Genomic DNA, 23,525 nt, shown 5'->3' with positions numbered 1-23,525 from the left:
AATAATTGTTGTTTGAAGGTTTGTTCAATTGGCCTGTTGATTGAAAAGATGGTAGAATAAGAGAGAGATCAAGTAAACTAAAACTGAATCTCTAGGATCAGTAACTTTTTTCTATAATTCATCTCTGAAGGACTCGGACAAACAATTGGAATTGTTTTCAAAACTAGTAGTTTCTCTCCTTGAAGATGTAACCTAGACAGTGAGGCGTGTCCCACCTTGTCTATGTACATGATGAGTCTCTATTAAATGAATTATATTACAAATATAAGTGATTTTGTCTTAAGAAAATTCCTTCTACAAACTTAATGTTTACCTGAACTTTTTTTTACTGATTATAAACAGAGTATATAATAACTATAGTTTGTAAAACTGAAAAAAAACACAGAATTAAAATTATCCACCAGCCGTCTTTTAGAGATAATCTGTGGCTAATTTGGGAGCTCCACAAAATATTTACTCATTTATACACACATACACATATGTAAATATGTAATTATTATCATACTTATGTTTCAGCTAAACCATTTACATTTCCTAGATTCCCTTGCTCAGACATCAATCTCCACGCCAGTTAGAGGTCAGTCAGGGGCACAGCCTGAACTCCAATGTCCTGAGCCCCATGTGCTGCTCCCAGATGGACTGACCGAGAGGCACATTTGTGGAACTGCACCCTCCCCTGTGGGTGTATAGCGGGATGGCCGCTCTTGGGAAATTTGAAATATACTTTAATCTTTTTTTTGCTGGAAGCACTAGACAGAATTATTTAATTTTTAGAATTTGTGGATTTTACTATTCTTCTATGTTACTTTTTATTGGCATTATTTATTTATAAATGGTTTCAAATCCTAGGATTTATATCTTTTCTCACACAACTATTGGATTAATAATTTCCAAACTCACTTTGTATTAGTGTTGACGGGGAAGAGCAGAGAGTGACACCTTCCCCCTTAAAGGGTGGCTTCTGTGTGGTAGAGGGATTCCAGTCATCTTTTTTTAAAGAGGTCCAATTTTTTAACTTGGTTGGTCTACCATAGAGTAGAGGTTAGTGGGGAATTCCCCCTGTTGGCTTATTTTTCTTATTTTTTTTTTTTTTTTTTGCATAGGAGAACTGGGGTGTAGGCCAGAGGTGTGGGGGGTGAGAGGATTCACCTGAGACAGAGTGGGGAGCAGAACAGGCGGATCCACTGAAATCCACTGCTGAGGGGAGCAGCGGGGAGAGAGGAGAGGTCTGCTGCGCCATGTGGGTAGCTTCCTGGCTGGGGATCAAACTCAGGTGGTAGTGGTGACGGTGCTGGGATGTAACCCCTAGGCCACCAGGGAGATCCAGCTTCTTATCTTACTTTGTTACAGTCTCAGAGGTCTAGGCTTCAGCAAGCCACTGATCATTTCTTAGTTGAGCCCATTTTTACCCCAAGGGACACTTCCTCCTAAAGGCTGACAATTTGTCCATCTATCTTCATCAATTTCCAATGAGTCTGTGACTCTGCATTTGTCTCCCTGAGCACAGCATTTTAAAGGGAAGGTGGTGGTGGCTAGTCAGGCAGAGCCGAGCACAGTTTTCAGGGGAGCCTGCACCCTAACCCCACTGTAACGAGTAAGGCTGCTTCCCTCTCATCTCTGCGAGCTGTGGATGGCTGGGAGCACAGGTGGCCACCAGAAGCCCTAGCGCATGGCGCCCTGTCAGCAGTTCATAGGCATTAAACCGTATGAAGTTAGTGATTAGCCTCCTCTTCCCTTAGCTAAATGTCGTTTTGATCATTTCACTTCCTTTGAAAGCTTAGACTTTAACTTACAAAGAAAGTCAGCTGATAAATTCCTGATTTATGCATGCTTATTTCCCCTCATTACACAATTTCCTAGTACAGGGGAAAAAAGCAAACAAGATACCTAGGGTTTACATTGTTTTATGTTCTTAATATGTAAAAGACATTGTCACAAAGGAAACAACAGAACAGCTTGTTCATTAGCTAACGCAGCATGGAGGTGGAAGCAGAGGGACAGAAACAAGACCCTAATTATACCCATGAATTCCTCTTCCTTAGAAAAAGCAAGAAGACTTTTCCCTTCAGTAAGAGTGTCCTTCAGGGCTTGTGCTGAGAATATATTTTTCCATATGTCTGTGAGTCAGTGTGTGAGCCTGATCATTGTTGCCTAATAAACACAACATGAATTCCCATTAGAAGTCGACTAATGGGTACTTCAAGTGCAATTTTCTGTGCGTGTTAAATGAGTAAGTTGAAAACTTCGCTGTTGTGAAGCTCCTTGGTGAGCAAGGGAATATTAGAAGGGACTTTGGACAAGTCTTAATGTAGATTATAGTTCCATAAAAGAAAAAATTGTGCTATAATACTGCCCTGCCATAGGATCATTTTTATTTTTTGAATGCAGGGTTTCTTCAGCGCCCATTTGAGTTACAGTCCATTATCCCTGTAACTGGTACCCCCTCCGTCAAGCAATGCAAACTGGTATTTAAACTACTTCGAAATTTCAATAATCATGCATAATTTTTAAACATACATGGTTATTTTGTGTGGCTCAATAACAGTTATATATGTGCAGCTATAAAGGAAAAAAAAACAAACTATGCCTTTGCTGAAAATCACATATTCTTCATTTTAGCCAAGATTGTCCACAGAAAGTGCAGGAAATTGAACATCACTAATGAAGGCTTAATATTTGTGCACTGCTGGAGTGCTTCTGGGTGATTATATTTTAACAAAAGTTAATGGCCAAGTAATGGAAATAATGAGCTGAAGTGAAAATCCAATATGCATTTGATGAGCAGAACGTCGAGAAAGAAAGCAGACTAGAGGAGAAAATCCCTAAGGAACGTTTCACATCTTAGTTCTCCTGAAACTTGTTAGTTTTAGTACAAAAATGGGCATGACAGATAAAGGAAACCAAACGGAAACATGCTGTTGATCTTTACAAATGATGAGGCAAAATCCAGAGACTCTTAAAAGAAAAAAAAATAAGAGAGCAATCTGTGCATGATCTATGATGCTGATCATGGAACAAGTAAATATCCAACTTCCTAGTACAGAAACGATCCTGAAGATACTGAACTGGGAGGAGGTAAGGCTGAGAGAACAGACATGCTAGGGAAAAATGGCAAGTGGACGTTTGGGGCTCTGAGGGACCAAAACAATGTCAATTGAGGGACAAAGATTAATAAATAACAAGTGTATCACACAGCAAACCTAGAGATTGCTTTAATACCAAATAATAATTTAAATCTTAAGTATCTTTCTCTTTAACCTCTTTCACCTCCTCTTTCTCTTTGCCTCCTGGAGAGGCAAAGAGGATTGGCAAAAATGTTTTGAAATTGAAGCCAGTATTCGAAGACTTAGGGGTTGCAATAATGCCACCATCATACCACCATCCGCCACCATATTACTCTGCCACAGTAGCTACACTGTCATCCAGGTGATAGTCACTGATCACCACTAAGTAGCAACATCAGTCAATGTGATTTACATATAGAATTTCATTCAGTCCTTACAACCTGAGGAGGTTGCTCCGTTGAATTTCAATTTTACAAGAAAACAAATTAAGTAACTTGTTCATATCCCTTAGTCTACAGGATAAGCAGGCAGTCAGGTCCTATTTTATATACTGGGTTAGAATGTAACTCAAAATCTTTTAAGTGCTCTGTAAACAATAAATTCTGTAGACATAAAAGCAGCCATGATCATTAACAATAACATGGTTTACTGTTTGAGCAGCAGTCACGCTGACCATTCTCTGATAGAAACAACTCATCCTGTAAGATGAGTAACAAGCGACCACAAACCAAGTTCCAGTGTAATCCATATTCATACAGACTTTAGGTGTACCATTTTGGGCCAAATGGTTGTAATCTTTTGTAATATATAAGCAGTCAACTCATTTGTTAGATTTTTTAATTAAAAGTCCTATTATGTTCTAGTTATTACTTATCAAACTTTAAACTGTAGGATAGTGATTTATGCACTTCGTGAAAAATACCAAAGACACTGTGTTTGCAGATCTCATCCCAAATAAACAAAACCAAACCTGGATGATTCAGTCAAACTTTGGCTGAAAAGTGTGAGCCAATGAGTTCCTTGGCTTTCGGCTGATTGTCTATCACCCATCAGTTATAACAATGCATTTGTGCTGTAGTGTCAAATTGTGGTTAATTCTAGATAGAAATTTATTTTTTTTCTGAGTTTGTGGCATGTTTTTAGGTGACTACAAGACATTCATTCTAGAATTAAAATTGTCTATTGCATTTTATGCCATTGCTCTGGATCTAATTTTATGCTGGATACAATTTTATATAATACTAGTCTTTATTTGCCCATATAGGGAGCTGTCACTTAGTGTTTCAATCTTTAATTTGGAAAGAATTGAAAGTAATTGTGAAGATTGTGAAAAGAGAAGGCTAATTCATTTAACATTTTTTCCCAGTTGTAGGTTGAGAGAATGGGGAACATATGATTATATGTAATTTCAATAAAATAAACCATGATTTAAATCTGTAGCTCCATTGTGCAATATACATGATAACAATTTGCAAAGCCTTACCAGGTTTTTGACAACTCCCTTTTCATTTGAATTTACAATGATTGGTGTGCTTCACAGCAGAAAGGAAATCTAAAATTTCTATAAAAAATTAGTTGTCAAGTGCAATTGAGATCGATTTTAAGGAATTTCAAAGATTTATTGGAAACTTAAGTTTCCATTTATATTTTTAGAATGCAGAGTTTCCAAATAGCTTTCTATGTCTTCTTATAATGCTTTGTGGAATTCTTTTCATTGTTACATAAATCTTGATCTCATTTTTTTTTAATTCAACAAGATTGTTCTCTTTGTGAAACCTGGCCTGTCCAGTATGGCAACAAATCATACACCACAAATAATGTTTTTTTTTTTTTTTTGGCAAATGTGTGTGACATTTTAATAATAAAAAATTAATAATTTTTTAATAAAAAAACTTTTTCTAATAAAAAAGTTTTTGGACTTTGTTAGCAAATAAACCAGTTTACAGACCTAAACATAGAGATAAGGATAGGCAAAATGCTAAGTAAATGTGGACTAGTTTGCTTTTGCATGAATAAAATGAAAATACAAATACTTCACACTTTAACCTCTTTCTTGACTGACACTTTGACCAGAATATTTACATCTGGAAAGAGATTAGCACTGAGGAGTAAGGGGGACAAGAAAACTAGAAAATACACAAACTCTGTTTTTCAACTTCTAGAAAACAAAAGGTTTATCACGTTCATCTTTGTTGTAATAGTAGACTCATAATCTTGCTTTCTCTCAATACTTTTGCTATGACAAAAGAGATATCACCGATTTATTTTAACTTATAATGTGGTAACTATGAATAATTGATGGAGAACATTCTCTCTTGAGCTGAAAGAAATAGGACAAGGCTCGCATGCTCCCCATAAGCACAGTGCAGTGTAATGTACTTAAAAGAGGAATGGCTTGCGCTGGTCTGGATATGTATTTTGATGATATAAAATTTTTCAATACATTCTAGGAAAACAATAACCAAGCAATATAATTTTTTTTGTTGTTGTTCACTATACAAATTTTTTCTACTTTAATAAGATTTGTAACAGGTTTTTCTTTTCTCCCTCATATTTCTAAGAATGGTAATTCAAAATATCGCAATTCAACCACATGCAACACTGATCTCACTTGTGATTTGTGCTCCCACCCTCGGCAAGAAAGAGAATTCTTTGAAAATAAATGTCTAGCATGACCATGTAATTCTACATGATCACCTTATCCAGGTAGCATATATACTTTGGCCTGAAATGAACCCAATTATTCCACAAATTATTTCATCTGCAATAGGTCATTTAAATCAGTGTTTCTCACACTTGACTGGGAAATAAAAATATTCAAAAGAAAATTTTCAAATATTTCATAATATCCCACAGTTACCCAGAGAACTGTTCAAACAGACCCCCGATGCTGACTTAAATCATTCTTAAATCATTTTAGCTATCTAATTATATATAAGTAACATAACGGATAAATATATGTCTATGATAACACGACAAATACATGACAAGGTATAAATTCCGTATCCATGTAGATCCAAGGAAAAAAATCCTCTAAAAAATAATATGCAACATTATTTTAACATACTGGAGGACGTTATTTTGTCAAAGTAGAATCATTATTTGCAGCACCAATATGGTCAGTGATTGGTGGAGCATAGACTTTTCAAATTTGGCCTACAAAGACTTGGTTATGACTGGATTCTTCAATCACTTTTCATCATTTCTACAATTGTGATTCTTTTGGCTTTACTTGCCAAAGACAAATATTTACACATTAACTATTACCCTGAACATTTCTCATTTTCCTGTGGCAATAAAAGCAATCCTATACTATTTTGCATCAACATGATTAAAAACAAGAAGGCGACATAGGCACGGATAGCACTTGGACATACTTCATGATAAAGTGGTTACCAGAAAACCCCAGGGTATGTTTATATTATTTACAAAATTAATGTTGAAATGAAAATGTAACTCTTAAAAATGATCATAGATAACTTGTGGACTGATGCCCAAATATGTACACCTAAATGAAAACCAAAAATAACTAGCTTAATGGAAGTATTTGCTTTCTTTGTAACCCTGTGAAACTCCCAGCTGGTGCTGGAACACCGAGGAGGCAAGGAAGTCTGACCATACTGAAACAGAACTTTGGGCTCTTCTGAAATCAAGACAAAAGTGTATTTCAATCAATTCCTTAAATATCTCTCAAGACTCTTACATGCTTTACGAATCGAATTATGAAAGAAATTCCTAACCTTTTGTTCTCTCTAATGGCTTTGTCTCCTTTCTTCCAAGAAATGGTTGGTTTTGGAGAACCTTGGGGTTTGCATTCTATGGAGACGTCGCGGCCTTTGGTAACAATGATTGTCTTCTTCAGTTGATTTAATGCAAAAGTGGGAGCTGAAGCTGTTAAAAGAGAAAGTTTTACATAAGTAATGACCAAGGTCTAATGGATGATTCATCACGATTTCACAATGTTTTCTTTTGGGACACATTTCATAAAATCATAGTGTATGTATCCATGGCAAAGGCACTGCAGCTTAAAACTTAGCATCTTACTAACAACATATTCGACTGGCTATTATTTCAATGTGGGCTCACAGACAAAGGCTGTTTGAAAAAAAAATGTTTCAATTGTGATTATCAACTTCAATTGTAATGAAAATTCTATCAAAATTTTATTTCATTGATTGCAGTTACTCACTAGTTCCAACCATATATTAACATTCCAATTGTTTTATTATACTTTTAGCAAGACTCCAGCCTACGCGTGAATCTGAAAAGCATAGCATCTGCAATTCTACTCTGAGACATTCATTTATACCAATTCATACCAATTCATAGATATTTCTCAGTTTTTTAATGTAGATGTTCGAATCTATTGAAGTTGTGAAATTACCATGTTAGCTACTCCAATGTTAGAATTCCAGCAATATTGCAGATTTAATCCCCATGTCTGTAAGTTCCCACTTGAAACAATGGACTAAACAAAAATGAAAAGATCTTTAAGTTAAAGTCAGATAAGCATTTCCAAAAAAAAAAAAAAAATGCTACATTTACTGAGAGTCACACAGCATTGTCTACAAATTGAGGAAGAAAATAAAGCAAGTCACAGGTTGCCCTTTGAGTCTGTGACCGCAAAGACTGTGTGAGGGACAGAGTCTCTCCCACACAGAAGTCAGGATTCGGGACTCGGGAAATGCATCCAGCTGGGGAGGCTGCATCCAGCTGCAAGAGGAATCTCTCCCAGCTCCCAGGACAGGCAAGTGCCGGCCCCTCTGGACTTTTCTGTCCGCTCCTGAAGGTGGAACAGCCACGCGGCAGCCAGCCAGCCACCTCTCTGCAGCTGGACGGGCCGATCCTCTCCCCCCTTCCCGCAAAGGGGTCGTTCCACACCCACTAGCCACAGCTTGGCCACACACTTGCACGGCCCAGTGAATGGGAGGCGGCTTCTCCCTGGTTGTTTTCTGTTCACATGCGACACTGCGTCCCCGCGCAAGCAGACCTGTCCTTCCTTTCCCAGAAATGCCACCACCCGCTGGAGCCCGTCAGAGGCCAGGCCAGTGGGAGCACCTGGATGTCGCTGGGGGTGACCACGAACTGTTGCTTTGTCCTCACCAGAGTTAAACTTCTCTCCTGGCAGACAAGCAGGCTGGGATGCGCTGTTTGGGAACCCGAGGAATGTCCAACGTTCTCTTTAAATTTCTGTCACTGTCTGTGGAGCCCAGCGCTGTGGTGCTGGCCTCCCCCTGCGTACACCCTCCTTCCTCAGCTGGATGGGGGAGTCTGGCGGCCCCGCGGGCCTGTCCACAGCAGCTGCACACCCCGTGGCACCTCTGCCCGGTGTCGCCTCTGCGCCCTGTGCGGTGGGAACGACCCCTGATGCTCACTCAGTTTCTGCCCGGCCTCCTCTTGCTCTTCTTCTGCCAACTGGTCCAGCTGCCGGAACCCAAGGCTAATTTCTGGCTTTCGCCTCCTCTCTCGGTTCTCAGCATTTCCCCTGAAGGACCGCTCATGTCCGGGCACCTGCTGCCTGCTCTTCAGGTGCCCTCAGGGCCCGGCCTCTGCTGGGCCCCCTCCCGCACTCCCGTCGTGGCCTGAGGGCGCGTGGGGTGGCACCAGGGGCCCTGGCACCTCCAGGCGGGACCTCGGAGGGGCTCAGGTCTGGCCGGCTCCCGCACAGACGTGGCCTCTCCTCTTGCCTCTGCCTCCTGCCCCGGGGCTGGCAAAGGTCGGGGGTGCCCGTCACCCCGCGCGTGCCTTGGCGAGCCAGGCCCAGAGAGGGCCAGGGCGTGTCCCGCGTGAACTCGGCCTCCCAGCCCAGGTGCCCCCGCTCCAGGTGCGCCCTCAGGCTGCACCTGGGCCCGCAGGGCTCCCACCTGTCCTAACGGCGGGAGGGCAGAGAGCCTGACTCTTCTTCCTCACCCTCCGGGGGCGTCTGCAGGGACAGCCAGGGCTGCGGGGTGGGTGCCGGCGGCCGGGCAGCAGCGCCGTCCACTCAGGCCTGTGAGTAAAGGAGGGTCCTGGCGCCCGCGCGGCTCGTCCAGGCTTTGGCCCATCTTTCGGCGCCGCCTGCAGCGCGCAACCGGCTGCGGGGCCGGCGGGGAGGCCGGGGCGCCAGGAGGGTGCGGGCCCCCACAAATATTTACCTTTCTGGGCTTTCCCGGCCTGGGCTCGGGGTCTCTCCCGCACCCCGCCGGCTCATCGCGGCCGCCCAGCTGCTGCCCACGCGCCCGCGCAGCCGCCGCCCAGCGCTTCTGCCCACGGCCCTGGCCAAGGCGCCAAGGCCCGCGCGCTCCTCCCACGGCGCGGGGCCACGAGAGGCGCGGCGGGTCCACGCGCTTCGGGCGCAGGACACTGAGTCTCGGAGCCGCTGCGCCTTCGGGGGTGCCGGAGCGGGCAGAGGCGGGCGGGGCGGGCACGAGGAAGGCGTGAGCCTGGGGAAGGCTGGCGGCCAGCCCCGCCCCACCTCCCGGATCCTCCTCTCTCCCTCCGCTCCCGGGCGTGCTCTCGGCCCCCCTGGTTCTCCGCCCGGCTGTCCACACCTGTGGGCGAGTGTGCCCCGGGCTCACGCCCCGGGCTCGCATTCCCGCGTGCTTTGTGCACCAACGCGGGCTAGACGACCCCGTGCGCAAGGCCGTAGAGTCTAAAGCAACATGGGTGTATCGCCTCCGACAAGCCCTTCACTACCCAGTCAGATCCGCGGTGCTCGGAAGGCCCTGCACCGGTTACTGTAGCAATTATGTGAATGACCTTTCCAGATTCACCTGAAACCTGAGCAAAATGCAAATCAAAATGACAATGAGCTACCGCCTGGCGCCTGTGGCCATGGACAGCATCCAAAAGACCAGAAACCGCAAGTGCTGGGAAGATGCACAGAAAAAAAGAGAGAGAAAAACAAGAACCTTCTCACACTGTTGATGGGACTGTAAACGATCTATGCTAGACAGTATGGAGGGTTCTCAAAACACTACAAACAGACCCGCCATATGACCCAGCAATTCTACGAGGCATATACCTGAAGGGCATAAAAACAGCTATTTGAATGGAATGTACACTCCTGTGTTCACCGTAGCTCTGTTGATAGCAGCCAACCCATGGAAACAAGCTAAGTGCCTGTAGGGTACGGAAAAATGTCAGGCTTGTCTGCCCTCCCGCCATCAGGATAGAGGGTGGATCCCTGCGGTCCTGAGTGCAGGCCTGATAGCGGCACCTGGAGTGGGGTGTGGGCCTAGGTAGATGGGATTCACCTGGGCTGAGATTGGGCTTTTAAGGGCGGCGTCACGGGGACGCCAGCAGCAGCAGAAGCCGAAAGAGAAGCCGAGAGAAGGCCGGAGAGACAGAGTGAAGACTTGCTGGGGGCTTGGAGGCCTGCCAGCCTCCTGACCCCCCAGCATCCCTGCCTGCCATATGCCTGGTGAACCCCAATAAAAGACCTGCAAAAAACCACTGAGGACTCTGACTCCTCCTTTACCCGGTCTGCATGGGATCCGAAAACCTGCACTGTGGTCATTCCGGCTCCTTACAGTGCCCAAACACAGCTACAAAAAAGACAAACTCTTGTCATTTGTGACTACCTGGAGGAGATTATCAGACGTGAAATATGTAGAAAGGAGAAAGACAAACCCCAAATGAGGTCACTTAAATGTGGGGTACAGAAAAACAAAACAAAGGGTCAGCTAAAACCAAACTAATCACAAACCCTAGAAATCTAACTGTGGAACTGAGGCTACTGGAAGGGGAGGGGGAGGGAGGACCATGGACTATGGGGTGAACTCGGGTGCTTGGGTGATGGGTGTGGTGTAGTTACAACTCTTGAAGGGACGATCCCGGACCTCGAGAGTACAAACAGCATCGTGTTTTTAAAAGTTTTTTTTTTGTATCCCAAGTCCCAAAGTTTAGGAAATCTCCAGAAGGAAAATGGAAAATCCATTCTTATGTTCCAAGATTATGGTTAGTCTGGGTATTCTACTCCACTGCTTGAATCTTTGCTGCATTACTTGGTCGGTTGCTGCAGGTATATCGAGTGTAAACTGGGATCATGTTGGACTGGCCTCAGAGGCTTTCCCTGGTGTGTGAGGACTGTCATGGTTGACCCCCACAGTGGAAGGGTGCTTGACCCTGGAGTCTTGTCTGGCAGGAGTCACAGTGACTGGTAGGTAGTGGCTGCTTGGGGGAAATAGTAAGTTTTGCTCTGGAAGCAGGGAAGCAGGAGAGGCTGGGAAATGCACATTCTTATCTGCTATCCTCAAGACGTTCTACCTTGAAAGCTAACATATATTCCCTACAGATTTTTTAAATGTCAGAGAAAAGACAGAGTGTGCACATCTTTTAAGACTAAACCTAAAGTTAGAAAAACCTTATAAAAAAGTTGTGGGACAAGCTATCCACAATATAAACTTGTCCCTTAAAGCTTACAAAAAAGTATATCAGCAAGACATTTCTTCTTTTCAAGACATAAAATAGGTTTTTACAATCACATCATAAAACTTTCAGTGTAGTAAGTCTTAGAGCATGGAAAGAAGCAGCCCTATTTTTCTGTTTATTTACTTAGAAATTGCTTACCTAGAATCTTCAGCTCAGCACTTGCATAAATGGCTCCATGTTTATTTTCAGCCACACACTGATACATCCCAGCATCGGATTGATTCACATTGTGGATCACCAATACTCCATTAACCATCTCAACTCTACTCTGTAATGGAATTTCAAAAATTGGATGTAAAAAGTGAACAAATCAAAAACAACAACAACAAACTCTTATTAATGCAGCTGAAAATTATTTGACAACTTAGCAACACAAATTTACTGTTCACTATTGTATTATAACAGTTATCTTATAAATTATAACTATTTCTTAGAAAAAATTATGAAATGTTTTTCTGCAGTTCTGCGTTTTATTTTCAGTTTTGTTTGAGGCTCAGCTTTTGTTGTGTAGACTAGCGGCGCCTCTGAAGTACAATAGCAGATAGAGCTTTCATATGAATTTTACAAAAATTTTACAAAGGAGAAGCAGGTGTTCCCCTGGTAGAAAGCACCAAGGGGGTAAATGCACAGAATCAAGGTTAAAAATAGCCCTGGTCAGAACAAGAGTCCCTTTTCTATATTGATCAGTCACGAGTTTGCCTTTTCTCTTTCTTCCAACAAACCCACACAAAAACAAGGCTGTCAGTGAATTCCGTATACAATTATTGATCAGAAAATGTAAACTTCATGAGGAGACAAAGTAATGTACAAGACAGAAAATTGAGGATGTGCAAAGTGAGGTAAACTGAGACCCAGAGCACATTTCCAAAGCGGAATTTAAAGTTTAAAAGCCGTTAAACAACTAGTTGTCTTGTGTACTTCAGGCCAAGCAAATCATTCTCTTAATTTTATTTTTTTATTTACTTTTATTTTTATATTTTTAAAGATTTATTTATTTACACATACAAGAACTGGGGTGTAGGCCAGAGGTCAGGGGGTGAGAAGATTTACCAGAGACAGAGTGGGGAGCAGGGCAGGCAGCTCTACTGAAATCCACTGCTGAGCGGAGCAGTGGGGAGACAGGAGAGGTCTGCTGCACCATGTGGGTAGCTCCCTGGCCTGGGATGAACTCAGGCCATAGTGGCTGCCAATGGCTTGATAGCCCTGTGTCTTTAACCCTCACGCCACCAGGGAGGCCCCGATTCTGTTCATTTTAGTGAGCAGTGCTCTAATTATCTTTCAACAGAGATGCCCAGTGAGGACATCATTTTCCAAATAAAATTCACTTAGCAGATGTATTATCTGCCAGTGGAATTTACCTTACTTGGGTGCTGGGGGTAGAAAATAGGACTAGCGTCATCCCTGCTCAGGGTTTATCTGGTATCCGCAGGAGAACTGGAGGCAGAGGCAATGAATCAATGTCTCTGGATCCCCATCCGCTCCCTCTCAGTTATCTTCAACAGCTCAATAGTTCTCATTTGTGTCTGTCTCACTAAGTAATTGTGTTTTGTTTTAGCCTCACTTGCCTCAGAATAAGGGGATGCTGGGCTGGGTAGAACTGTGGGGGCGATAGGCTCCAATCTCCGCATTTCACAAAGGAGCAAACTGAAACCCAAAGAGGTTAAGTGACGGACAAGCGGCAGAGTCAGAACCTGTGCAGATACTACTTGGAACCTGTGCAGATACTACTCAACCTTATAAACTTCCCCTACATTTTGGTCAGAGTGAGCTGTTCCCTCTCTGCCCTCCATTTTGCAAAGACCACAACAAGGCAAGTAGTTAGTTAAAATTATGATCTATTATTTGGAAACGAAATAGAATTGGTTTGTTTTCTACTGCAGCACCTATTGTCTCAGAAACATGGGGTGGATTTGCTGAAAGGACATTCATGTCCATGGCCAGCGGGCTGTCACACACAGGACTCTGCCCAGAAGGGGAGAGGTCGGAATTCCATTTCTGCTTCACCTTTTGACACATATGTGACCTTGGACCAGTCACTTCACTTCTGAGGGTTCATTGTTATCACGAAGTGACACCACAAGCCAGATTATATCCCAAAGTCAGCTAGAAATAGCAGTGAGCTGGCAAAAAACACTGATGTTTTCCTATGAATTTATAGGATTGAACATAAAGAAACAATATATTACTGAAAAGGTAATGAATTAAATAAAAAGAAAATTTGGATCGTATGTTTGCTTCCTTTCTCACTCCATTACATTATGAGGCGTCAGTAAGAAAAGGCTTCAGTAAGACGGAAGAGAAGTGTCTGTCCCCCGTGGAATTCTTCTGTGGTGACACAGAACAGGTGGAGAATTCCCACAGTACCTGAGGCAAGAGGGGGCCTCCATTTTTCAGCCAACGGTAGGTGGGTCTGGGTTTCCCCGTAGCTTTACATTCCCAGCGGAGAGGACTCCCGCTGTCCAGCTGAGTGTCGTTCAGCTTCTCCACCCAGTGCGGGTAAGCTGGAGGGAGTTAAGCATCGAGGAAGGGTGATTTAATTTCTCTTTACCAAGTTCCAACATCACACAGAAACAGTCAGTGTATTTTTTTTTTTTAATCATTCATATAACTGTCGGATTTGGAAGCAGTGTGGGGCTGCGTTACATAAAACACTATTTTCTATGTAAAAAAATAATCAGTAAAACTATTTTTGTAATTGAAAACACCTTTGTGAACTAAGTAAACCCTATTTTTTTTTTTTTACCCACTGTTCACAAGTGGTTAGTTTCTCCCCAAGGCAAGAGATCTTGTTAAAGAGCTCATAGATTTAAGAGGCATTGCTTTTTCAAAGCATTGGGGCAGTGTTAGCACAGGTTGAAGTAATACAATATGCCCACTTATTGAATAACTGCTCTGCTGTTTTCTCCCAATGTAAGATGAATGACTTTGGAAAAATAATTTGTATGTTCAAATTTTACTTGGTGTGAATTTTTTCTATATTAGCTGGTACTTTTCAAATATATCTTTAGAAGATATTTCAAAATTACAAGAGAAAAATTGCTTTATTGAGAGACCTTATATTGTAATTGCACAAAATCTATTAAGATGCAGGTTAAAGTGTCTGTTTTTCATTGACTGATTGGTAAAATAAAAAACTTGAAAACGAGTGACTCTTTGTCCACAAATACTGTTTGAAACAGTTGAAGTGAATATTAAAAGAAATCTGAACTAAACTGATTGTACCCCTCTGGCAACAATTTGGGCACAGAACTATAAAACAGTTTGCTTCTGCTTCGTGTACGAAGACTTTGATCATTCATTCATTCATTTCATACTATTTAGTCTTTGCTCACTGGGATACAGCAACACCTAAGTCCTATAGCTAAGAAGTTTGTGCTGTGGTAGAAGAGGTCTAAGTCTTACTAAGGGTAAGAAGAGAAAAGATGTGCTACATGAAAATAGCCCATGAACATCAGAGCCTCACTCTCTGGGTTCACAGATGTCCCAGAGCTAAGCCAGTTAAGAAGCCTGGAGAAAAAGCAAGAAAGAACTCCCATTTCTGAATTGCTTGTCTTTGACACCAAGCTGAATCATCAATGAATCCTTGTAACATCGAGCCAAAGGAAACACTTTTCATTTTATGAATCAGAAAACATTGCCTCAGAGAGGTTCAGGGAATATACCCAGTGTCACACAATCTAAGAGCTAGAGATGACTTTCAAAACCAGGTATCTTTCACTGTAAGGAGGCTCTGTCCCACTCTGCTCAGACAGATCAAAAAAAAAAAAAAATTGATCGCATTTGCATTATTCGTAGCGTGCTGCATGTTCTACTGTTGCTAAATGCGAATTTTGTTTTTAGGATGTTGCATGTTCTACTGTTGCTAAATGCGAATTTTGTTTTTAGGAACTCATTGTCTTCCAGGCAATGCAGTCTGGTCTTTAAGCAGCCTGACCAAGGTATAATTGGGATTTGCATACATTTGCATACATTCTGTCCATTCACTTCTAAGCCTCTAGGTAGTCATTCAAAAATCTTACAATGGTGATCTTCACACAGTGATCCTGAGTGTTGTGCCTGGCTCCTGAATTCAGTGTCTTTTTAATTAGAAGTCATATATTCAAAAGCTACTGATAAGAATTGGTGATATTTAAGAGCAATATGATACTTGACTTGCACATTGCATTGGGCTTCGGCTGCCTACTCTCCACTGCCAGATCACCTCAACCCGTTCAAGGTCCCTGTAATTCAAGCCAGAGGGTTTGCTGACTCCCAAGCCTGTACTGCGTCTCCTCCAAATTGTTCACTCATTCGGAATATTCTGCTTCTCTGTTTCTCTTAGTTCTTGTACGTCAAGGTGTAGTCTAAATTACATAAGGTTTATTAATCCAACCTCAAAGGGGAGTCATTTGCACCTTTCTGGACACATAGTTCTTAATCACTTGGAAGACACATGCAGTAGCTTGTTCCTCCCTGTGATGCTGAATTAGACTGCCACTGAAATTTTTAATTGGCTATGGCTTCACGCGCCAGTGAGACAGGCGATCAGAGAAGCAAATCTGACACAACAGCTACATTAGCTTTAGGTGAAACATGAACAGCATGTTATGTTGATCTGAAAATATTGGCTGGTTCTATCTGCATGTTTCTTAATGTATCACAGCCAGTGCTGGGATGTGCAGTTTGTGGGAGTTAAAAACAAATTGAAGATAAATTTTAAAGTCACTAAAATGAAAAAGTAGGAAAGAAAGATCTATTAAAACAAAAAGAGGTTGTGTCACCTGGAAAACAATTTGGAAAATGAAGTAATGTTTCTCCAAACATAATTTGGGTTATCTATAAAAGAACCTAATTAGAGTCTCGGTTCCAGAATGAATTTGTCATAGGAATCAAGTTATCAATGAAATTAAAATGAATTATTCTTGCTGCTCTTTCTTCAAATATTTGTTGGGCACTATAATTGTCACCGCTTAGCAATGAGAATACAAAGATAAACATACTGCAATGTGTTTGCTGTCAGCTTAATCTCTGGTGGGTGTGACAGATATGTAATTGAAATACTGAAATATTCAAATTCCTTTAACAACAATTCTGCAAATAAAAATGGCCTACTACATTGCTCTCCATATGTAAAAAAAAAAATAGCTAGTAGATTTTATTATCTAAACTTTGTCAGGCCACCTATTTTAGGGTGTGGAAAACTGAAGAGGCTTCTAGCATGTAAGCCCAGAAACAGCTCTGCTCTCAGCAGATATATATCCCCAACTACATAGGGGAGACACTTGAGCTTCTGAGTTAGATCTCTAGGTTATATTGTTAAAATATTAAGCAGATGTACTAAAGAAACACTTGATTATTATCTCTCATCATTAGAAATTTTGCAAATGACTGATAAATGTGAGTTGTTATAGGCCTTCTTCATTGCTCCTGTACTGGGAAGTATCGAACAGTCAACATATTTTATCCCCATAGATCATTTTCAATGTCAAGACTCTAATTTGTGGACCACTGGGAGGGAACATGGGTTATTAGAAAAATCATAAAGCTGGGGGTGTGTACTTCAATCCCAGTGCTACCTTGCCCTTGGTCTAATAAGTGTTCAGGACTGAGCTACATAGTGAGTCTCATCTGTGAGTTTTAGATGCTAATTCCTTTAGACTACTAGGATGATTAATTACAATAAATATTATACTTAATATTAACACTTATATATTATACTTAATACTTATACTTAATAAATATTATGCCCCCCTAAATCCATTGCTCATGCATTACTTGAATGTCATATTTAACAATTATGATCTCTCTCTCACACCTATATTTATGTATCTGGCACCATTTTCTTAACCACTGAATCTGAGAAATTTTCTCCAAGGAAATAACACTGAAAAATTTTTCTCTATGTAGAAAATTATCAATTAGGAATCTATAATTTTATATTATATTCTTTAGTAAATCTTTACTGTATTTTAATAGTTAAAGTATCTTTAAAATCTTTCCTAATATAAATACAACTTTGAGAAAAGAAATAGGAAATTAGAATGAATGGCAAAGACTAAAAATCCGTGCATAAACTTCAGTTTGGGAAAAAAAAAATAGGAAGCATAGCACAATTAAAAAAGTCTTTATCTTGAATATGCCTGTAATCAAATTGCAGTTATTGGAAGCCACTAACGTTTGTAAGAATATTCATTTTGTAATGATTTGACAAAAAACATGAAACTAGAAAGGTTGCCTTAGAGTCACCTTTTGAGTCTCTAACTTAGCATGTACACCTTTGCCATAACTACTGTTTCCAGAAGAAGATGAGTCACCGAAAGACCCGGGTTGCAGTACTCTGCAAACACTGACCATTGGGATTAAAAAGGTCAGCTTCTACTTTCTCCAGCAGGTGAAGCTCAGGTCACTGAGCGACCAACACAGTCCATTCGACTGAGAGAAGATTCTAAATACATGCCCTGGATACAGTGGAATATTCATGCATGACGCTACCCTGTATTTATGCCAGTCAGACAGAAATGGAAGCTGAGACTCTTTCGACATTTTAGGGCAGGTAGCAAAGACCTCATGTCAAACACAACAGTTTTAAGTGTCAAAAATTGGATGCATTTGTAAGAAACAGCACACTTCTGGGAGTGAAGGGAGCCACGGTTTATAATCATCTCAGTGTGCCAGACTCAAACTGGGGCTAGTCAGGACAAATCAGGAAAAAACCCTAAATCAGGGCTACCATGAAAAGGACACTTTCTTCTGAAGACCTCCCCAGACTTTAAGAAACACGCGCCACGGAGCTAGCCGGCCCAGTTTCCTTTCTGGACGACAGTCACGATGATTTTCAATGCACAGCAAGGGGTGTTTGGGGCAGCTTTGTCCTCACCCAGCTGCCCGGGGCGCACACCCAGCTGTGCGTGACGAGGGCCCTCAGAGTGCTTCAGGCCTTCTCAGCACAAGGCGCCAGGAACATTGTGTGAAAGCAACTGTTGTCTAATTTCCGGACCACGTTGCTACTGCCTGTGAATTGTGTCGCTGGGTGTGGAGAGTGGCAAGTGGGTCAGTGCTGTGGGGTCTCTGCCTCAGACCATGTAATCTGCCTCTTTCTTAGGTGTGGGCCATTCTCACCACACAGAGACTGTATAATGGCCTGAAGAGTGACAGGCATTCCTGGCATTTTGTGTGTGTGTGTGTGTGTGTGTGTGTGTGTGTGGTTTTAGTAGCCAAGTTCTGTGAACATTGTCTCTCTCAGTATCAGGTATTTATCTGTAAAGAGGGAATATAACATTTTACATTATTATATATTTTCTAAATTTATGCAGACAAGAGCAGGGGTACAGGCCAGAGGTGCGGGGGTGAGAGGATTCACCAGAGACAGAGTGGGGAGCAGAACAGGCAGATTGACTGAAGCACCCTGCTGAGGGGAGCAGCAGGGAGACAGGAGAGGTCTGCTGTTCCATGAGTGTAGCTCACTGGCCAGGGATCGAACTCAGGCTGCAGTGGCTGCTGATAGCTTTATAGCAATGAGACTTACCTTCTGTGTTGCCAGGGAGGCCCAACACTTCACATTATGACCATGAGGATAACCCGATATCATGTACTTGTGCTCGAGTGTTAATTCCCACTCACAGTGGCACAAAAACAACCACTTTTTCCTAAGGCAAGAGTGTGAGCTACATGGCATAAGAGATTGAGCAGTTGGCTTTGGGCATTGGATTCAAATATTATATTCATGGCCTATAAAACACCAAACTGGTGCTAGTGTTTCCATCTTACAAATTTTCAAGTGACTCTGGCCCCTCCCTTCCAGGATGCGCTCCCCGTCCAGATGTCACGGGCGCATTCTATGTAAAGCTTTCACTGTAACGCGGAGCTCAGCCTCCCACAGGCCTCTGCTCCTGCCCGCATCACAGCTTAGCTCTTGGGGCTGGCCCTGGCCACCAGCTGACCACGAGTGCCCGCCAAGCTCTCCTGCCAGCCAGCAGAGCAGTAATAGGCGCTTAATGCACATTAACTGAATCAGTAAATGAATGAATCGAATGTGCCTGGCATGGTCAATTTGGCTGAAGTGCTGAATTCCTAAAGGAGTTATTAGAGATAAAGAAAGAAAAGCGGGTTGAATTCAGATAGTAATATTTCAAAAATACTCTGTAAGGGTCCATATGCTCTTCGGAACCGAGCAGGAGATACAGTCACATAGTGGCTTGGTGGGATCCGTTGAATCTGTGATTTGGAAAGGTTCATAGGAAAGCAACAGCAGTTGCTTCCATCCATGCTCTGGATGACTAGCATCCAGAAACATAAGACTGTACTGGGAGATAAGAAAACTATCACTTATCATTGTTTATAATGTAGGTGACAAAAGCAAATATGAAAATCAGACACATCTGGGATCCTCAGAAGCAACAATGAAATGGTAGCTATTTCTGAAGTAGTCGACGTTCTGAATATTTACATACAACCTCCGGGGCTTTTGGCATTTGAGGCAATATAAACACCTGCAGGCTGGAAAGGTTACTTGCCATACAGATACATTAATTTAGGCCAGCGGTCAGCAAATTTTTCTGTAGAGCACAGAGCAAATATTTTAAGCTTTGCAAGTCAGCTGGTCTCTTGTCTCAGGTAACTTAATTCTGCCCCAGCAATGCAAAAAGCTGACAAAGACCATATGTAAACAAATGGGCGTGGCGATGTGCCAGTAAAATTGTATTGACCAAAAAAGACAGCTGGGTGGGAGCTGGCTCATGAGTAATACACTGTGATTCCTGATTCAGGCGAAGGGGAGTAAGAAGTTAATAAAGTCACAAGATTTTTAACTTTTCAGAGAATGGCTTTGGTGCTAGGGAATGACCTCATTTTTAAGGCTATCAACTCTCTGCACTGTCCAAAGAGCCTGATAATATCCCATTCATGTTTAATTTAAAGCATTTCTGTGCATAGGCTAATTTTACACGATGCTTTACCATGCAAAAGAAGTAAGATGATGAATTATCTATCGTTAGCTTTCTATGCACTTAACAAACGATATTTAGTGGAAATTAATTTGCATCTTCTCTTTGATCTTTAGGACAGGGGCACAGCGCTGGTTGAGGACACTTACTGTACACTTGCAGTAGTCCCCGAAAGGAGTTTTTTCCACGTGTGTTTTCTGCTCTGCATTCGTAAATGCCTGTGTCATCCAGCTGCACGTTGGGTATTTCCAGCACTGCCTGAGACTTCCGCAGACGTGCCTTGCTAGGGATGTAGCCGTTCACCTTCAGCCATGTGATGGTTGGAACTGGACTACAGAGGAGAGCAAAAATATCATTAATACGCTTTCCACTATTAGGGACATCGATTCTGGTATGTGGTAATTTAAGCACTTAATAGGCTGAGTGCAATAAAGAGTAATCACAATTAAGGCCCAGGCACGGGTTGACAGACTCCCTTTCCATGAGGATTGCCTGGTAAGTAGATTCCAGGGAAGGCAGATTCTTTCTCGTATTTCAGGAAAGCAATCGAGAGGCGGTCTGTTACACATTTTAACACATTACACTTTATTTTTTCTCCTCTCCCCACAGTATTGGGGAGGCTGTCTTTGTCATAATTGGTGCTTGCATACTCGAGTGTGTTTCAAGAGTATCAGCTCTGTTCCACTGATTTATTCATTATTATCTATGGTTAATGCACTTGACGCTCCGATCCCATCTACTTTTTCTATTTGCTTTCTCACTACTTCCTTTCATAGCCCCTGACCCAGAAACACATTTCCCCGTGTTTCCAATCATATCTGTTAAAATCCTGCTAATCCTTCGAGACCTGTCCTAAATGCCTCCTCCTCAGCAGTCTTTCCTTATTTGTGTGGTCTGCTAGGATTTTTTTTTTCTTTTAAATGACAAAGTGTTCTGTGTCCTTCTTGCATCGCTTATAACAATCTACCAGGCATCACCACTGCAACCGCAGGCTATTTTCCCACTAATTATCTAATAGGAGTGACAGCGATGTTCACTGTTACAAACAACGACAGGATAAACACCCTTGTATGCTTTTGATTTTCTGAATGTTCCCTTGGAATGAATTGAAAATTGCTGGATCAAAGAGTTGGCACCTTTTGCATGTTTGTTTACATCCAAACAACATCGGGAAGACTGAAATTTACATTTTGGAACCCTGACTTTGGCATCTCGTATCGTTCTTTTAATATGTGCCAGAACGGACTTGTGATTTAAAAGAAATTATTTACTTTTTAGTAATATTTGTTTTCAACACTGTATATGATTTAGGGAAATAACTTCACACCTCTTCAGACGTATGCTATCAGACCGTGTCCGCCACCAAGAGTTCTCTACCCAGAGTTCTCTACCATACACCATAGAGGCCCCGCCTCCTGAAATTTAAAAATTTTAGGGTATGCATCCAAAGGTCAGATAGTAGGTTATTAGTATACTGGTTTGTGTATGTATGGGACTAAGATTTTTATAAAAATATTTTAAAATAAACTCTCCTTGGAGACATGACTTAGATAAAGTAAAATGAAACCACTTTCAGTGCATACTCTAAGAGTCTTGACGAACATACATGCCTACAGAACCATCATCTTGATTAGGATAATGCTTTCTTTTTTTTTTTTTTTTAACCTCAGAGAGTTCCCTAATGCCCAGGTGATCTGACTTCTTTGATTTAAGAGTATTCTGTCCTTTTATGGACTGTCATATACATTGAATCATACTCTTTTAATTTGGCTTCTTTCTCTCAGCATGAGATTTGTAAGACTCATCTATGTTGTGTGGGAGCGACAGCTCATGAATTGTTGAGCAGTAGCATGATACTCAAATAAGCTACGATGTCTTTATCTAAGCGTATGTTGACCTATTGTTGAACGTAGGCTTTTAGCTTTTAGCTATTATAGCCAAAATTTCTTTGAATATAATTGAATATACAGGTGCAAGATTTTGTGGACACAAGTTTTTACTTCTCCTGGGTAAATAATTTGAAGTAGAATCTCTGAGTTATATGATAAGAAAAAAATGTTTGACTAGCAGAAACTGCGAGACTAATTTATAATCTAACTTCATATTTCTACCAACAATGTATGAAATTTCCAGCTGTTCTACATCCTTGAAAATATATCCTTGAAAATATTGTCAGTCTTTTCAATTTTACTGAAGATGAATATCGACATGTTACTGCACTATTTGTTCCAAATATTACTCTAGCCCTTTGACTTATTTGCCATTTTTATGACAAACTAATTGGCCTTAGAAATGTGGGTCTATTTCTGAACTGCCTTCTGTCCATTAATCTTTTAGCCTGTCATCTCAATTCCTCACCTTTTTATTGCTATTTTCAGAGAAAATTTTGAAATTAAGTGTACAAATCTTTTTGTTTATTCTATGATCTATGTTCTTTGAATTTTAATGTAAATTGTAGAAGTAACTTGCTAATTCCTTTAAAAATAAGTCTCCTTCAGTTTTGACTGGATTATATTAACTTCATTCATCAGTTCAAGGGGATTAGACAAATGAACGTCACTGCATCTTCGTGCAGAATATCCTGATTTATTTAGATATTGGCTCATTTTCTCAGTAGTGTTATGTGATCTTTGGTGTATAGGTCTTATGCATATTTTGTTTAGTTTATTCCTAAATATAACATTAATTTTGGTAGAGTCCATAAAATAGCTCACACGCACTGTCTATGGCATCTGCAGAGACAGTTTTTCTTCTTCCCTGTTCATCTCTAAGTCAATTTATTTTGTTTTGTCTCTTACTTTACTAAGAGCCCTTTAAAAATTGGACAGAAGTGATGAAAGGAAAAAAAAAAACAAAAGATTTATTTTCTACCAATTAGTTTTTTTTTAATATTTTGTTCTGATATGCAGCTAATTTACTTGTAGTTCAGTTCAATCCCTCTGAGGCTTGACTGTAATCTAGATCAACACTACTCCTAAGGCCTTGTCCTTTCATAAGGTCTTTGTTGAATGGCCTATTTATTGAACAAGGTTTTACCACTCTGGTTGGTTGGAGTTTGAATTGCTCTTGACCTTGTGTATACAATATTATTATTTTTTTAGCTCCTGATTTTTTTTCCCTAGTAGTC

At 41.3% G+C, this 23,525-nt stretch overlaps 1 protein-coding gene across 1 annotated transcript in view; it reads right to left on the bottom strand.

Moving 5' to 3' along the window:
* CNTN5 (contactin 5) overlaps positions 1-23,525 on the bottom strand; it is a 657,624-nt gene that overhangs the window by 187,268 nt on the left and 446,831 nt on the right. The window contains exons 13-16 of the mRNA XM_054692969.1: positions 20,548-20,729; positions 13,842-13,978; positions 11,616-11,745; positions 6,806-6,956 (exon numbers count right to left, since the gene is read on the bottom strand). Coding sequence (XP_054548944.1) covers positions 6,806-6,956; positions 11,616-11,745; positions 13,842-13,978; positions 20,548-20,729 — 600 coding nt within the window. The remainder of the gene's footprint in view (positions 1-6,805; positions 6,957-11,615; positions 11,746-13,841; positions 13,979-20,547; positions 20,730-23,525) is intronic.

Source organism: Talpa occidentalis, unplaced genomic scaffold (assembly GCF_014898055.3).
Source record: "Talpa occidentalis isolate TD23 unplaced genomic scaffold, MPIMG_talOcc4v2.1 talOcc4.12, whole genome shotgun sequence".
In the NCBI taxonomy this organism is placed as follows: Eukaryota; Metazoa; Chordata; class Mammalia; order Eulipotyphla; family Talpidae; genus Talpa; species Talpa occidentalis.
This window is presented reverse-complemented; position numbering and strand designations above follow the sequence as displayed.